At 44.1% G+C, this 18,938-nt stretch overlaps 1 protein-coding gene across 1 annotated transcript in view; it reads left to right on the top strand.

Moving 5' to 3' along the window:
• The first annotated feature begins 715 nt into the window (after positions 1 to 715).
• The window catches only part of PHF2 (PHD finger protein 2), a 146,829-nt gene continuing 128,606 nt past the window's right edge, over positions 716 to 18,938 (top strand). Inside the window, exon 1 of the mRNA XM_054034178.1 lies at positions 716 to 1,309. Within this exon, the coding sequence (XP_053890153.1) occupies positions 1,212 to 1,309 (98 nt within the window). The 5' untranslated portion in view covers positions 716 to 1,211. The remainder of the gene's footprint in view (positions 1,310 to 18,938) is intronic.

Genomic DNA, 18,938 nt, shown 5'->3' on the forward strand with positions numbered 1-18,938 from the left:
TGTTCGCTGGAAGCTGTGTGTGTCTTCAGAGGCGATTTCCTGTAAAATCCCCCCTTCTCAGCCTTGGGAAGGCTGCTCTCTTGGACGCCTCCCTGGTGCAGAATCCTTTCCCAATGGGATATAGATCTGGTGGTGGGAGTTCCTTGTTTGAATTCACTCCCGATTCCCATCTCTGCAGGGAGCACAGCCCCTTGGCCGCCCCTGCGCTGTGTGCAGCATAGAACGAAATAACTTCTTTAAAGCCCTTATTTATGTCCCTTTAAAAGCGGAGTCGCTGCCCTACTTCTGGGTCCCTTTTTGGACATTCCCGCGCTCTGACTTGTTATATTAACAGCTAGGTTCATTTAATCCTCCCCACCTCCTTTATTCGGCCCTGCTGCCAGGTGTCACTCGTTTTGCAGAGGTGTGTGTGTGTGAGTGGACACTTGCACATTCCGTCCCACTCGAACCTGGAGACTGATTTTTGTTTTTAAGGCCAGTTTTTTAGAAGTCTCTACTTGCAGCGCGGAACGATTACGAGATCTTGGCATTCAGCGCAGCCCATCTCCAGTCGTCGTTTATTTCTTTTAAATCTCCCTCCTTTTACTCGTCCCCGTTTTTACACCCAGCCCTATTTGTTTTTCTCAGCAAGGTGGGTTACCTCCCCTCTCAGCCTCCACCCCCCCCCTGCTAATATTTTGCCCGGTGCCAAGCTTTGAGTTTTCAGATTCGCCTCCCCTTCTGCAGCCTCCCTCCCCAGCCCCATCGGAGGAAATATTACAATGTTGCAAGCTGACGTAAGGACATTACAAGGAAAGGGCTACATTTCGGAGTGTTTATGAAAAGCCGCGGTACTGTACTGTCACCAGGGGGCACGCAATATAATGCATTTCGCCAAACATTTTGGATAATAATCATTTACCAACAACAACACACACAAAAAAGCCCCAGTTCGCCTGGAGCTCGCAGAGCCAGAGAGGAGCCATGCAGCCAAAGTTTGGGAAGCCCTTTATTATTTTTCTGACATTGCGAGCTCGCCCTTGAGGAGCCGTAATTGCATTATCTGATTTTTTTCCCCTTTTCCCCCCTCCCCGCTCCGTCTCTCGACATTGCGATTTTTTTTGCTTGCGTTTTGGAAGGAGAAGCCGCCAGCTACCTAGCGGCAGGAGCCGCCGCCAGCCCTGCTCGCTTGCCTGGGAGTCCAGTGTTGTTTTGAAGGGAGCTCAGCTAACATGGCGACTGTGCCCGTCTATTGCATCTGCAGGCTGCCCTACGACGTAACCCGCTTCATGATCGAGTGCGATGCCTGCAAGGACTGGTTCCACGGCAGGTAACACAAAGGGCTCGGGCCTGGTGTCCCCCCTTCCTCCCCCGCACCCCGCTTGGGCTGCGATCGCCCCTTCTCGCCCTTCGCCGCCTCGTCTCTCCGGGGCAGAGGGAGGCAGGCGGCGGAGCTGCCGCTGCTGCTTGTGTGCAGTTTTCCAACAGGCCTTTTTGGAGAGGAGGAGGAGCCTCGCTGCCCCCGGCCCTCGCTGCTGGGGCTTTTTTTTTTTTAGGGTTTTGTTTTGTAAATGTTCGGTTCTCTGCACAATGCCTCCCCCCCCCGGGTCATGGGGGGCATTGTCCTGTCGGGGGGGGGGGGGGGGCGGCTCTGGCTCGCGCCTGCTTTCCGGACCATTGCACCGCTGCCTGGTGGGCTCGTAGCGCGGGGGGGAAGCGGCTGCGCGGCGGGGCTGGTTGGTTGCCACCCGGGGCCGGGGGGCTGCAGAAGCGGACGCAGAGTGTGCGGTGGCCGGGCTCGCGGGAGCGTGTCCCGGGGAGGCGGCGGCCGCTGGGCCGGGCTCCGCTGTGGTGCGCGGGCGGGTCGGCTCCAGTGTGACAGGGGCACAATGGCCGGAGCGGCCTGAGCGGAGCGCCGGGCAGGGCCCGCGGCACATGGGAGGGGGAAGCGGGCTCGGAGACAGGCGAGCGCGGGCCCCGCAGCGGCAGGGCGGGCTGCGAGCGAGACCCGGAGAGGCGGGTGGGGGCCGGACTGGGAGCCCCTGGCCGCTGCGGTGGGAGCCGGCTTGCCCCGGGAGCAGGGCAGCCTCTGGGCGCGCTTGGTGCCCGGCCCGGTAGGGGGAAGACCCCACTAGCCGAGAGCCCGCCCCTGCCAGGGCAGGGCCCCTCCGCTCGGAAAGCGGGGGCTGCACCGAGCCACCCCAGTGTGCCTAGGGCCGTGGGGGGCGAGACCCCCCCCGACCGCCTTCAGAGCAGCCCCCCGTGACTGACCCCCCACTTCAGAGCAGCGCCGCGTGACTGACCCCCCACGCCCAGAGCAGCACCCTGTGACTGTCACCCCTGGTTTTCAAGCGGTGCCTGGAGCAAAGGGAGGGGACTTCGGAGCCCACTGACAATTAGCAGCGTGCTAACAATTTAACAACAAAACTAACCTATTGCAATCGTTTAACCCTGAGGTCAATGACACTCAGCAGAACGGGTGCCGCCGCCCCTGCCCTCTCTCATTGTGTCGCTACTGGGGGAGCATGGATCCGGAATACGTTGCTTTTCCCCTTTGTCATGTAACCACTACATTGCATTATCGCTGAGTCAACAGCATTGCTATGATCTTGGTGTCACAATAGTAAGTTTCTGGGATCACGGAGATTGCCAGAACAAAACAGAGCCCCCCAGATGATTTACAGCTAGTCAGATATAAATTGACTGAACTTTATATCTCCACAACTTTTGTGAGGGGGGGGAAATGATGTTTGGGAGAGTTTGTTCAGGAGCAGACAAAGGGAGAGGCTTCTCTTTTTTTATTTATTTCCTACTAAACCATGGTATAAAAAGTATGGTTGAGGTTTTATGTAAATGACAATATTGGACCAATTTCTGTTGGTGGGAGAGACAAGCTTTGGAGCTTAAACAGAGCTCTTCTGGGGAGGGAGTGTTAATCAGAGGAACAAATACTGTGAAACTGAACTTCAAGAACATGTTTCTTTTTATTGTAGGAATGGGGGAAGTTAGTTAAAAATAGCTTGAAAAGAAAGTTAAGGGGATTAAAATTCAGAGAGTCCCCTTGAAGGTTGTTTAAAAATAATCTTATTAGAGTCATACAAGATTTGGGTACTACAGATCTACAGAAATTAAAATCAAGGGAAACAAAGAGGGGGGATGAACAGCAAGGTACCAGAGGTTTAGGATTAAAAGGGTGTCCTTTTAAAAATTGACTCAAATGATACTAATAGAATGGAAAACATCTTCAGTGATTATTTGAAAAACCCAGAGGAAACTGAAGGAGTAAGTAGCCAAAAGTATACAAAATAATAAGATATTCTTCTAAGTTTATCCAGAGGACTGCCTAAACGAGCTAATGGAGACTGAGCTGGAGATAGTTTATAGAGGTATTTCAAAAGGAATTTGATAAACTTCCTTGCAAGAGGCTATTCTAGAAACTCGTTAACTGTGGGGAGAGAGGTAAAGTTTCATCATGGATTTAAAAAGTGGTTCAGAAATGTGAAGCAAAGTGTATGAATTAATGGCCTTATAGGTGAAAATGTTAATAGTGGGGTGCTCTAGGGTTATGTACTAGACAGATTTCCAAAGTGGTGTGCAGTATCTCATGTTTGTTAAGGATTTAGAAGAGAGTGGTGGACAGAGAGGTGTTAAAAATTAAATAGCCAAGACTAAAGAGGATTGTGAGAACTCAAGTAGGACCTAAAACCTCAAGGTTTTAAGACTGAATGGTGGCTGAGTAAAGTCAACATAGACAAATAAGAAAGAAGGGACGAGTTAAGATACTTGTATACACTGATGGGTTTTGAAGGAAAATGCTCAGGAAAATAATCTCTGCATGACTGTGGACAGCTCAATGAAGACAAAGCTCAATTATAGTGAAATAGGATGTTTTGTGTGGTATTAGTAGGGAAAGAATGTAATAGCAAATGGGTGGTGTATCTTCACCTTCCCAACTGTGTTCAGTTTTAATGATCTTAAATAGAAATAGCGGAAAACATAAAGGTTCAGAGATGGATTCTAAAAATAACTAGAGGTTGTGAGAATGATGGGGGTTCCACACAAGGAGAGAGTAAAAAGACCATAAGAAGTGGTATGATAGAAGAGAGAGGCCATTCGGAGCTCCTTTTTGTCTTTTTTCGTAATACAAGCACAAAGAGAGAGTCAACAAATAAAACATACCCGGTGGTTTAGTTTTTAAAAAAAATCATGGATGTCTCCTAGAGACCTCAATCTTTCAAGTTTGTATGTGTGTGTATTTTACACTACCACCGAAAACTATTATTTTTAAAATAATGTAATTTGTTTCAATAAAATATACATACAAATCTTAAACTCATGTCACACATTCTGTGCACTTATGATAGTCACATAAAAGTTCATTTTATTTCTGAATTATTTCCAAATTTAATACATTGTCTTAATATTCAAACTAATAAATGTACAAAGAAACACATGAAAATTAGTAATCTTTGAAGGGGGAGAACTTCATTTATTTCTTCAAGTGCCGTGATAGGCTGTGGGATTTCTTAAAAATTCCATAATCCCTATTTTGTTTTTGTGGAAATGGCTCAGGTGTTTTCCTGATTCCTCTGTGATGGGGCTTTCCAAACTTTTTCATAGCATGCACCACATCTTAATAGAGATATTTCATGGGCTATTCACATCACATTCCTAATCTCCCCTCTCATTTGACATTGAATAACATCCCTGTGGCAACTGCAACAATTCCTTATATAGGAAATTAATATTAGAAAAGTCTTGAATTTATTTGAGACTTTCATTTAATGTACTTTAGCATCTGGAAATAAGAATGAGGAGCAAGTGCTAACTGACTAGCCAACTCTCTGCAGACCACCAGGAAGAGCTCTGCAGACCTCTAGTGGTCCATCGAAACCAGTTTGGAAATCATTATTCTGGGACATTATTCTGGGTAACTACAAAATTACCTGTGAGAGAGGTCCAGGTTTCTCATGCCTGGTGAAAGCCAGTCAGAAGCTTTTTGGGTTTGTTACCTTCTCTTGAGAGGACATGATACCAAGCATCCTTAAAGAAACAATGGTTAGACTTTTCTCAAGAAGCCATCACTTAATGTTAATTATCTCTCCAGTTACCAGTTATTACCATGTTTAAAACTTTTAATTTTTGGGAAGATTACGCTTCAATTAGGCATCTTTTTATTTCCTGGATTCCTATCATGTTGGTTTCAGGATTGGGTATGTTATAGTGATTGTATTCATATTCTTGGTTGATGAACTCCTGGCCCTGGACAAAGGTCAAGAGTCTGATGATTTTGTTAGAACTAGAGCTTTTGATAATATTGCTCAGGTGGTGTTCCTGATATGTTGGCAGGGTGTAAAAGGGGTGAGTGGAACTGTTCTTCACTGGTTCTGCTCTTTCCTTTCAGAATGGTTTCAGAGGGTCTGTGAGGCCCTTCTCATCTCTGGTTCCATACTGTTGTCCCTTCTGTGCAACATGCAAAAGGCCCTTTGAGAGTGTTTGTGTTAATGTTTGGGGCTACGGTGTCACCAATATGAAGATGACCTCTTTGTCTGTGCTTCTCATTAGATTGAGACTGAATAATTTCCTTGTTCTGTCCAGGCCCTGTGAAAACAAGTTGGCTGAAGCTCAACCCACAAATGATGGAGGTGATGCATGTTGGCAAGGGAAAACAACCTGAGGAGTTGCTGATAGGGGTTTGGCTGCTTTATTTGTTAGTGGAGAATGTCCATCCTTTGCCAAAAAGATTCACTCTCTTGGGGTACTTTTAGATTCCCAGCTGCTCTTGGCTTCCCTGGTAGCAGTAGTAGCTCATGGTGCTGTTTTTCCTCTGTGGTGAGTTACAAGGTTACCGCCTTTCTTTAAAGTGGCACTGTCACCTCCAGGTTTGACTACTGCAGCATGCTCTATCTGGGCTACCTTTAGCGACCACTTGGAATGTTTAGCTAAGGTAGAATGCAGTGGGCCTCCAACTTGGTGGAGTGGTTTGGTGGCTCTGTGAACTGCACAGGCTGCTCATCTGCTTCCAGGAGCAATGGAGGGTGTGGGTTCTAATCTATAAAGCCATATATGGTATGGTACCTGCCTGCCTTAGGGAGAGCCTCCCTTCCTTTGAACCTATGCTGCAGCTGAGGTCAACTAAGGTGCTTTGACTCTTCTTCTTAGCTTATGTGCAATTGTGCCTCAGGTAGAGCATGACCAGGATTCATCACCAAATTTGGTTTGCTGGTTGGATCAGTAGCTGGCCTGGGCCGGGTACCGACAGGGAGTGTGACGTGAATGCTGATCCATGCCTCCCAGGTTCTTTGACTGACAGCCTATGAATGCAAACCCCTTAAGGGCTGGAGGGAGACCTGTTCCGTGGCAAGACCCAGCTATCATATTTGCTCATTCTGGAAATGTGCCAGAATCTAAAGTTTTCTGAACTTTAGAACAAGGCCAGACAAGGCTTTTTGTTGAAGTATTTCCTTAACTATGGAACAATACTGGCTTATTTATTAAGGTTGTTAGGTACAGGAAGGTGAGTTGTTTATCCTCTTAGCTGTGGGAGTTTAACATGGTGTTTCATTAATTTATATCAGGCACCCAGATGCCATAGGAGAGGTACATACAATCATTCACTAAATAGAAAGAAGAAAGGGAAATACTTTTTTTTTGCACCACATCTATTTAAGCTGTGGAACCCTCTGCCACAAGAAATCATCATGGTAAATAACTTAGTAAGATTAAAAAATGATTAGCCATTTAGAATGTCAAGGATAACACCCACAGTTCCCATGGGTAGTATAAAACTGAATTCTGCTAAACCTGATGCACTGATACTTAAGATGAATACCAGCTGGAGTATTGACCATTATTGGGAAATAGCTCTCTTTTGGTGTGGAAATTCTCAGTTCCTATCAATGTTCTATCTAGTCTAGTATCTTATGTCTGACAGTGGCCAATTCTGGTTGCTTGGATTAAGGTATAAACCCCTCATAATGCACTTTGGTGTGCAATACCATACAATGGAAAATTGTAACTGCAGATTCAACTCTTGTTTGTATAAATATCAATCCTGTTTTGAATCTTACTGACTAGTTTCCCTCAGTATTATCAAGTGCCAATGTATTTTGCAGATTTACACTGCACAAACAGTGTTTCATTTAGTATGAGGAATTAAAAATACGAAAAAAATGTTGCATATGTTTAGTTGTTTAATTTTACATATTAAAGATTTTAGGTGTTTCGGAGTACCCTAAAGGAATAATCCACATTAAGGGCTGGTCTATACAGGGAAACTTACTTGAATAGCTGTTGTGGAATAAACTATTCCACAAAGCACACTAATTATTTTGGAACAGAGTATTCACATGCAGAGCTATTCCAGAATAGTTATTCCAGTCATTTTCACCAATGTAGACAAGCCCTTAGTGGGAATTGTCTGCTTTTAAAAAAAACTAACTTTGTTTGTTTGTTTGTTTGTTTGAAACCTGGTGCAGCAGTGTTTGAAACCAATATAAAACTACATTTTAAGCCTTCTTCCATTGAAGTCAATGTTTGTTTTACCATTTATTTCAATGGGAGTAGGATCAGGAACAACATAAGAACAGCCATATTGGGTCAGTCCCAAGGTCCATCTAGCCCAGTATCCTGTCTTTCAACAGTGCCCAATGCTGCGTGCCCCAGAGGGAAGGAACAGAACAGGTAATCATCAAGTGATCCATCCCCTCTCGCCCATTCCCAGCTTCTGGCAAACAGAGGCTAAGGACGCTATCCCTGCTCATCCTGGCTAATAGCCATTGATGGACCTATTGTCTGTGAATTTATCTAGTTCTTTTTTGAACCCTGTTATAGTCTTGGCCTTCACAATATCCTCTGGGAAAAAGAGTTCCACAGGTTGACTGCGCATTGTGTGAAGAAATGCTTCCTTTTGTTTGTTTTAAACCTGCTGCCTATTAATTTCATTTGGTGACCCCTAGTTCTTGTGTTATGAGGAGTAAATAACACTCTCTACACCAGTCATGATTTTAGAGACCTCAGTCATATCACCCCTTAGTCGTTCCTTTTCCAAGCTGAAAAGTCCCAGTCTTCTTAATCTCTGCTCATACAGAAGCCATTCATACCCCTAATAATTTTTGTTGCCCTTTTCTGAACCTTTTCCAATTCCAATATATCTTTTTTGAGATGGGGCAACCACATCTGCATGCAGACTTCACGATGTGTACATACCATGGATTTCTATAGACTCAGGCAATATGCTTATTATCTATCCCTTTCTTAATGATTCCCAACATTCTGTTAGCTTTTTTGACTGCTGCTGCACATTGAGTGGATGTTTTCAGAGAACTCTCCACACTGAGTCCAAGATCTCTTTCTGAGTGGCAACAGCTAATTTAGACCCCATCATTTATATGTATAGTTGGGATTATGTTTTCCAATGTGCATCACTTTGCATTTATCAACAGTGAATTTCATCTGCCGTTTTGTTGCCCAGTCACCCAGTTTTGAGAGATCCTTTTGTAGCTCTTCATAGTCTGCCTGGGACTTACCTATCTGGAGTAGTTTTGTGCCATCTTCAAATTTTGCCACCACACTGTTTACCCCTTTTTCCAGATCATTTATGGATATGTTGAATAGGATTGTTCCCAGTACACACACCTGGAGGACACCACTATTTACCTCCATTCTGAAAACTGACCATTTATTCCTATCCTTTGTTTCCTATCTTTTAACCAGTTGCCAATCCATGTGAGGACCTTCCCTCTTATCCCATGACAGCTTACTTTGCTTAAGAGCCTTTGGTGAGGGACCTTGTCAAAGGCTTTCTGAAAATCTAAGTACAGTAACTCCTCACTTAAAGTTGTCCCGGTTAACGTTTCGTTGTTATGTTGCTGATCAATTAGAGAACATGCTCGTTTAAAGTTGCACAATGCTCCCTTATAATATTGTTTAGCAGCCGCCTGCTTTCCACTGCTTGCAGGAAGAGCAGCCCATTGGAGTTAGCTTGTCGGGGCTTGGAACCAGGGTGGACCGGCAGCCCCCCTATCTGCGCCACGCTCTCCTAAGTTCCCTATGCAGCAGCTGCCCAGCAGGCTATCAATGGCTGGGCAGTTCAACTGTTCCTTCCCCCACTGCCATGTGCTGCTCCTCCCTTCTTCCTTGGAGCTGCTCCCGGGAGCCTCCTGCTTGCTATGCTGGGGGGAAGGGGGAAAGAGGGATGCTAATGTTAGGGTGTCCCCTTCCCCCTGCTCCTGTCCCCTGCTCCTTTACCCCATCTCCACAGAGTCGGGGTGGGGGTGGGGTCGCAGCAGTGCTCAGGACAGAGGGAACTTGCTGGCAGCAACTGCTGTCTCAACTTGCTGATCTACTTAAAAAGGCAGTGCACTTAGAGTGGGGTCAATTTACTTAAAGGGGCAATGTGCGCCTCTCTCTCACACACAGGGTGTGTCTCTGTCTCTTTCTGCCATGCTGTCTCCCCTCCCTCCATTTGTGCTGCCTTGTAGAGAGTGAGGCTACATTAACAACAATGTATTAACCCTTGAGGGCTCAGCCGAATGCTAGTTCATCATTTAGCAGTAAGGCATTCCCTGGGAAATATCCCACCCTTTTCCACCCTCTGACTTCACCACCTCAACCAAGCTTCACAATCATCATTGCTGTGTACAGTATTAAATTGTTTGTTTAAAACTTATACTGTGTATACGTACGTGTGTGTGTGTGTGTGTGTATATATATATATATATAGAAACTATAACAATCTTAACATGCTGTAGGATACTTTCGATTGACACTCCAGTATCTCCAGAGACCTTGTGATGTCAGTCATAATATCAAGACTACTTTGAATCCTTTTATTAATAAAAACAGTGTATATTCTCCATATACATTGTGGATTGTCAAATTATTAATAATGCATCCTGTTTTATTTTCTAGAAAAAAAATTGCCAAAGGGCCAAAAATTTGGTGTGAATGGAAAAAGGTTGAATTACTCATATAGTCTTTTTGTCTGGTGGAAAAAAAATTCCTGGAACTTAACCCCTCCCCCCCATTTACATTAATTCTTATGGGGAAATTGGATTCACTTAACATCGTTTAGCTTAAAATAGCATTTTTCAGGAACATAACTACAACGTTAAGCAAGGAGTTACTGTACACTATATCCACTGGATCCACCTAGTCCACATGCCTGTTCACCCCCTCATAGAATTCTAGTAGATTGGTGAGATATGATTTTCCTTTACAAAAACCATGTTGACTCTTCCCCAACAAATTATGTTCATCTGTGTGTCTGACAATTTTGTTCTTTACTATAGTTTCAGCCAGTTTGCCTGGTACTGAAGTCAGGTGGCCTGTAATTGCCGGGATCACCTCTGGAGCCTTTTTAAAAATTGGTGTCACATTAGCTATCCAAGGCCTTTACATTATTCTGTAAATTTAAAAGAGTTTAAAGAATTTAAAGTACCACTTAAAATTCAAATCCATTTGCTGTCTCTGTACTTCCCTTTGTTGCAGTCTTTTAAGGGGAGATCAAATTTTCTAATTGGATCAGGAACTCCACACTTAGCCTTCCTTCATAAATATGGGATTCAGAATTAAGCTCCCATGCTAATTATCAAAACATAGTTTTCAGCTGCAAATGAACTCTGACCAGCAGGTAAAGCAAAACAATATTGGGAAGCTCGTCAGTGTTGAGTTCTTGATTCCATAGAATGACCCAGAGGTAATTGTTTCACCATTTTGCTTGTTTTGAGATATGTTACTATGGAAAGAGATTTACAGTGGAAACTATAACAATCTTAACATGCTGTAGGATACTTCTGATTGATACTCCAGTATCTCCAGAGACCTTGTAATGTCAGTCATAATATCAAGACTACTTTGAATCCATTTATTAATAAAAACAGTGTATATTCTCCATATACATTGTGGATTGTCAAATTATTAATAATGCATCCTGTTTTATTTTCTAAAAAGAAATTGCCAAAGGGCCAAAAACTTTGTGTTAATGGAAAAAGATTGAATTACTCAGCCCTAAAAATAAAAAGTTTACAATGGGAACTGCAAGTCGACCTTAACTCTGAGGTGCCAGAATTCTAATACGGACAACCCCAGGCAAAGCACTTCAGTGTTTTACACAGCACTTTATTTCTAAAGTATGGGCTCCATGTTCAGATATGCATGCAAGGAGAAAGTGGATTAGCTTCCTCAGAATAGTCAGTTCTTTTATCTTTAGGTTTTCTGTTCCCTTTTGGAACACTGCCCAGGTATCAAACTAGTATTCGGTAGCTGTTAGCATGATATCTAGCGCTATAATGCTGACTTTCGAGCTGAGTGGGCTTTTCACTCCTGAACAGTGCTTTGTTGTAGGACTCAGTATGACTATTGATTAGAAAGCTCACAGCTTTTCAGTGCCTGGGTGCTTGAAGCTCAGGCACTATAGCATGGTGAAAAAGAGTGGTCCTTATTGATAGGTGTGGGATTGGAAGTATAAAGTCTTGTATTTAAACCTGTTTGTTAAAATACATAATGGCCCAAATTTGCAAAAGGGTCCAACATGAGACAGTTTGAGCCCCATTTTCAGAGTGCTGAGTACCCAATTTTTATTCATAGCAAATAGGATAATGAATTCTTAACAGCTCTCTCAAAGGCAGCCTAGGGAGGTTGTGGAATCTCCATCTCTGGAGATATATAAGAGTAGGTTAGATAAATGTCTATCAGGGATGGTCTAGACAGTATTTGGTCCTGCCATGCGGGCAGGGGACTGGACTCGATGACCTCTCGAGGTCCCTTCCAGTCCTAGAATCTATGAATCAATGAATCTCTCAGTTTGGGAGCCCAAAAGTCAAGGAACCCCAGATTAGTGGATATTTTAGAAAATATGGATCTAAATGATAGTAACTGTAGCCACTTATATGAAAGGAACAGGCCTGCAAGTGTGTTACTGAGATACACCTCTACCCCGATATAATGCGGTAAAGCAGTGCTCCGGGGGGGTGGGGTTGCGCACTTTGGTGGATCAAAGCAAGTTCAATATAACGCGGTTTCACCTATAACACGGTAAGATTTTTTGGCTCCCGAAGACAGGGTTATATCGAGGTAGAGGTGTATTAGCATCTGACAGCAAGTAATAGACTTGTCCAGATGAACTTCTAGTATGTGTGAAAGTCCTTTAAAGATAAAAGGATTTTACAACAGAAAGTATAATAATGTTATAAATATTGGACACAATTCAGGTTTAATTAAAAAAAAATCTAGCAAAAGGCTCCAGTGCTCACCATGAACCCAAAACTGTTGCTGAACCACATTTGGGGCCCAATTCAAGGACAAAATGTCTGTTAACTTCAGTGAGTGCAAGATTGGACCCTTAAGCAGCTGGCAGTTTTTAGAAGGGTTCAAACAGCATCATTTTCCAGGTATGGTTAGTAAAGGGAAATAAATTCTGCCAGTGAGCAAGGAGGAGATAGATTAGCTGACCCACTGTTCTTTGTAACCTGAATATTCTGTGGTGGGGGAGAATAGATATATTTTTTTAATATTTCTACAAAACTAGTTAAAACAATTTAACCATATATGAGGAAAAATTGTTGCTGGACAGAGAAACTTTGTCAAGATTATTGTAACACTTCAAAAATGATTTCCCTTTATTTTTAACCGCTACCTCAACCCATTCCTTCCCTCATTAATAGGCAGACTCTTCCATTAACATTGTCACCATTTGTTGATCTGTTTGAACCTGTGTAATTTGAATAGAACATTATGGTTCTTCCACGGTTGTCATGATTATTCCAGTTTTTATGTAGGGGGCTAGATGGCTTTGGAGATTGGCAATGAGTGTGTAGCGCCTTTTTACCATCAGATTGTTGGTTTGGGTCTAGTTAAAGTTGTCAGAGGGCCAATGTTATTACCACGTCATGACTGTTCAGTGATCTTTGTGAAATGAGTTGGTGGGCTCCATTTTTTACGTAGGTGATAGATAGATAGGAAACACATCATAAAAACCACCCTGGGCAAAATTCTGACCCCATTGAAGTCAGAGTGTTTTGCTATTTACATCGTTAGAGTCAGGATTTCACCCCATATCTGTTGGCAACATTTTGAAAGCCCCAGTGGAGAGGTCAAGATTTGGATGAGCAATGGAGAGTGCTCTATTATCTTACCCCTAATGGCACTCCCTCTATCAGGATACCAGATGTAGAAGGGGGTCAGTGGGGAAACTGGAAAAGGTTCACTGTCAGTCTTTGCTGCCTGCCAATGTTCTGGGCATGGGCACCTTCATTCTCCAGTGCTGTTAATCTTTGTGCCTTGCATGAGCACTGCATGCATTTCTGTTTTAAAAGTGAATGATTGTTTTGCTGGAACTTTTATTAGCAAAATTATATTACACTTTAAAATGACATTCAAATTCTGTGTGAAATCTCAGCAAATATAAAATTGTACTAGTTGTGTAATACTCTGATAATCCCAGTTAATAGAGCTACCAGTCAGCCACAGGACCATAACTTTCCCTGATATAACAACTTCCTTTCCTGTTAATCAGAAACTGAGTTTATTCAAAATGTTTTGCATCTACTCTCTACATTTAGATAAACATGGTTGAATGGTATTAAAAAATCTGGTATAATTATGCATTGTAATGACTCCAGAGATTTCGCTGCAGTGTAAGTATCCTAAGTTTTGTTTAAATTGACCAGATTTTTCACAGTAGCCATTTTATGCATCTAATCTGTGGCATGGAACACAATGTGCATGTATTAAAAATGCTTAGACCTCACTGTTTTACATATAAAGTATCTCCTCTCTCAATGTAAACAACTCAGTTATTTCTAAGTTAGTATTTGAAAACAGTAGAAGTGTATCATCTGTTTTAGGTATGTTGTTTTCATATTGCTGTTCATCTCCATAGTATCTGAGTACCTTCCACACAGGGTATGTCTACACTTGGCGCTGGAGGTGTGATTCCCATCTCGAATCATACTTGGGCTAGCTCTCATTGAGCTAGCATGCTAAAAATAGAATGTGGCCATGGCAGTGTTATGAGACCTTCAGCATGTAATCTGGGTGCTACCTGTCCCACTGCTGCAGCTGCATTCTGGTTTTAGCGCACTAGCTCAGTGAGAGCTAGCATGAGTATGTCTCTTTGAACTGGGGATCACACCCCTAGCTCAAAGTGTAGGCACACCCTTAGAACAGATTGGCAGTAGCTAAGTCCCTAGTAGACTTCATGCTATCTCTGACTCTTCTCCGTTTTCAGGGCACAAAAAAGAGATTTATTAGTTTATTTAAATTACTTCAAAATTTTTATTTGTAAAGATGTAACTGTTAAAGGTACAGAAAGTGTGGTAGATATTTTACAATCTAATCCATTACAGATCAATCATGTTAACACTTTTTTAACAATGCATTCCTAGGCTGAGAATATATGCACTAAGTGTCAGTGCAGTGTGATTTGGAAAGGCCAAGTAATAAGCCCCTGAATAAACAGAGTTAAATTCATCCTAGAAAACAGTGACATTATCCCAGCGATGTGTTTAACCTGTGAGGTTTAGAACACAATTGCTGCTATATCTATATCTATGATGATACTGTTAAAATAGCAGGCTATGTAAAAGGTTTACTTGGCTACTGTAATTGAAATCATCATTGGGGAAGGGATAGCTCAGTGGTTTGAGCATTGGCCTGCTAAACCCAAGGTTTTGAGTTCAATCCTTGAGGGGGCCATTTAGGGATCTAGGGCAAAATCTGTCAGGGAAGGTACTTGGTTCTGCTGTGAAGGCAGGGGACTGGACTCAATGACCTTTCAAGGTCCCTTCCAGTTCTATGAGATAGGTATCTCTCCATATTTAAAAAAAAAAAAAAAAATCAGTCTCTCTTGAAGAAGGCAATTTGCCTACCACTATAAAGAATGCAGTAGTCCAGCCACTTCTAAAGTAACCCACACTGAACACTCATCATCACCTTGTCTCCAACCTCCCTTAACTAGACAAACTCATCAAGAAAGTAGTGACGACCAAACTCCAATGGTTTCTCACGTTTGCTGGTATCCTCTACCCTTTGGAGTCAGGCCCCTGGTAGGGATATGGCACAGTTTGCTGATGGATGATTTTCTCTTGGCCTTGGACAGCAAACAAGCCTTCATGATTACACTATTTGATCTCTCAGCAGTCTTCAGTACTGTTGACTGTGCAGGGCCGGATTTAGGGGTGGGCGACCCAGGTGACCACATGGGGTGCCAGGCTTGGGGGGTGCTGGGCTTGGGGTGCTGTAAGGTATTAAAAGTTTAACAAATGGGGGAGAGGCGTTGAAGGCACTCCTTAGCCAGAGTGCCATTTGATCTAGGGCTGGCCCTGACTGCAAGGGGCTGAAGAAATGCCTAAGAGACCTAGCCAAAGTAAATGTGGTAGCTCTTCACTGTCTCAGACAGGCCCCCCAAAACCTAGACTGGGGTAGGCAACCTATGGCTTGTGTGCCAAAGGCGGCACGTGAGCTGATTTTCAGTGGCACTCACACTGCCTGGGTCCTGGCCACCAGTCTGGGGGGCTCTGCATTTTAATTTAATTTTAAATGAAGCTTCTTAAACATTTTAAAAACCTTATTTACTTTACATACAACAATAGTTTAGTTATATATTATAGACTTATAGAAAGAGACCTTCTGAAAACGTTAAAACGTATCACTGGCATGTGAAACATTAAATTAGAGTGAATAAATGAAGACTTGGCACACCACTTCTGAAAGGTTGCCGACCTCTGACCTAGACACTCAGGGTACGTCTACAGTAGCATCGAATGTTGGAGCGGTGCACTGTGAGAAGCTATCCTGCAGTCCCCATTGGAATTGTGGGTTAAGCTCCCAGTGCATGATGGGGTAAAAACATTCTTGCAGATGTTTCTGGGTGCGTGCCGTCACTTGCTCCTCCCTCCGTGAAAGCTACAGCAGACTCCATACTGCCAGCAGATGGTGCAGTACGGTGCACCGCCTGTCTCCTGGTACTATGAATCCACCTCGCATGGCCTCTTGTCTTTCTGTCTACTCTGTTATCTAACCATTTCCTGCCTTTTTTCGGCTACTGTGAGCCAAGCACTGACATCAACGTGGGATGGCCGGGAAAGGTGCTTGAAGTTCGCATCTTCAGGAACTCTGGTCTGTTTGAACAGCTGCAGGAAGGGACTTACTTCCCAGACCAGAAAATTACTGTTGGGGATGTTGAAATGCCTTTAGTTATCCTCAGGGACCCAGCCTACCCCTTAATGCCATGGCTCATGAAGCCATACAGTAGTAAGGAGCAGTTCAACTATAGGCTGAGCAAGTGCGGAATGATGGTAGAATGTGCTTTTGGACGTTTGAAAGCGCACTGGCGCAGTTTACTGACTCTGTTAGATCTCAGCACAACCAATATTCCAATTGTAATTGCTGCTTGTTGTGTGCTCCACAATATCTGTGAGAGTAAGGGGGAGACATTTATGGTGGGGTGGGAGGTTGAGGCAACTCGCCTGGCAGCCAATTTCGCACAGCCAGACAACAGGGCGATTAGAAGAGCGCAACAGGAAACCCTGCACATCAGAGAAGCTTTGAAAGCCAATTTCATGACCGGCCAGGGTACGGTGTGACAGTTGTGTTTGTTTCTCTTGAAGTTACTTGCCCCCTATATATATGAAAGGAAATAAAGTCAAAATTGTTTAAAAACTGTTCTTTATTATTTGTTACACAACACATCGAGAGAAATCCGAAGGTAGACCGGGGGAGGGGGAGGTATTGGGTTAGGGGGGTGGAGGAGGAGGGAAGGACAAGTCCAGAAACCAAATCAAAAGTTTGCATATGCCAGCTTTCTGGTGCTTGGGCGATCCTCTGGGGTTGAGTATGTGGGTCCCTGCAGCCTCCCCATCATGTTCTTGGGCGTCTGGGTGAGGAGGCTTTGGAACTTGGGGAGGAGGGAGGGTGGTTATACAGGGGCTGCAGCTGCCTTTCCCGCATTAGATCCACCATACAGCGGAGCATGTCAGTTTGCTCCCCTATGAGCTTGACCTTAGCATCTTGCCTGCTCTCATCGCACGTGTCCCTCCTCTCTTTGTGTTCTTGTAATGCTTTACAGGACTCCACAATTGTTTGCCTCCACGCATTCAGCTGGGCCCTATCAGTGTGGGAGGACTGCATGAGCTCGGCGAACATGTCATCCCGAGTCTGCTTTTTCCACCTTCTAATCTGGACCAGCCTCTGGGACGGAGTAGATAGGGGCTGCGTTGAAACATTTGCACCTGTAGGAGGAGAAAAAGGGAGGGTAGTATTTTAAAAGATACATTTCAGAAAACAAAGGGGACACTTTGGTGTGAGTAAGCCATCACACATGGCCGGGCAACAGAAGTCAGCTTAGGGGCATATGGGGTTCTGCTTCTTCTACATTCATTTCAATGCTTTCAAACTGCTGGGCCCCCTTTCCCATAGCAAGGAATACCTGGTGGGTTTGCCATATACAAGGAGGGCCTGCGGGCTCTCTGGGATGATCGCTTCACACAACACTCCCCCTCCCCCCGCACTCACCGCGTGGCTCCAATCATGGTTTTAACTCACCAGAAGTACCTTCTCCAGGGTCATGGTCTGGGAGCCCGCCTTGGAGTGGGGGGAGGCTGTTGGTTCCAGCGTTAAGAATAGTTCCTGGCTAGGGGGGAAAACGGATTCCCCACTTGTTGCCTGTGCACTGTCCTCCTCCTCCCCCTCCTCTTCGTCCTCCAATGACTCTTCCTCCTTGCTCCGTGCAGCTCCTCCCTTGCAGGTGTCCACGGACAGTGGTGGGTAGTGGTGGCATCACCCCCCCATAATTGCATGCAGCTCACGGTAGAAGCGAAATGTATGGGGCTGTGACCCCCCTAGCTTTTTGGTACGCTTGCCTGAGCTCCTTGATTTTTGTATGACGCTGCTCTGTGTCCCTGGAGTAGCCTCTTTCTGTCATGGCCCTGGAGACTTTAGCGTACGTATTTGCGTTCCTTTTTTTGGAACGTAGTTCTGCCATAACAGACTCGTCTCCCCAACATGCGATGAGATCCAGTACCTCCCATTTGGACCATGCTGGAGCTCGTCTGCAAATCCAGGACTGTGTGATCTCCTATAATGGTGTACTCTGCATGGTCGCCTGTGATGGTGGACTGTGCTGATGGTCACCTGTGTTGATGGTGACCAAACAGGAAATGAAATTCAAAAGTTCCCGGGGCTTTTCCTGCCCACTGGCTAATGCATCCGAGTTGAGAGTGTTGTCCAGAGTGGTCACAAGGGAGCATTCCGGAATAGCTCCCGGAGGCCAATAATGTCAAATTGCATCCACAATACCTTTAACCCGGGATTGCGATCTCGATTTAAGCGCTACTCCACTTGCTGAGGTGGAGTACAGAAATCGGATTAAAGAGCCCTTTAAATAGAAAAAAACGGTTTGGTCGTGTGGACGGAATCATTTTTTTTCTGAATTAACTCGGCTAATTCCGAGATAACAGGCCTCACTCTCTATTCTTGGTCCCCAATCCAGCAGAGCACCTGTATAACTTTAAGCTATGAGTAGCCTATTGAAATTAATGGAGCTATTCACATAATGGAAGCACATGTTTAAGTGCATTACTGGATCCGGTCTAAGGCCTGTCACATGGAATCCAGCAGGATTCTGTGCTTTCGTCCATCATTTTCAATATCAGTGGCTAGGGCTGGGCAAAAAACTAACAGGAAATATGCTCCAATGAAAAGCAGATCTTTTTTTTTAATGAAAATGTTTGTAGAAGATTTCCACCCCCCATTTTTCAACCTGTTCTCATATGTATTAGAGCTAGCACATGTAGCAACACTTATAGCTAAGGTTACCTAAATGTTTCCATTAAAAATATCATTTTTAGTTGCTTATAACTTTCCCAATGATTTAGCATTTCACCAAAAAATAGGTATTCTTGCTCCCAGATAAGGAGCACATTTTTCATCAAACGCATTTCAAAGATATAAGGATTGAA

Source organism: Malaclemys terrapin, chromosome 7 (genome assembly GCF_027887155.1).
Source record: "Malaclemys terrapin pileata isolate rMalTer1 chromosome 7, rMalTer1.hap1, whole genome shotgun sequence".
Taxonomy (NCBI): Eukaryota; Metazoa; Chordata; order Testudines; family Emydidae; genus Malaclemys; species Malaclemys terrapin.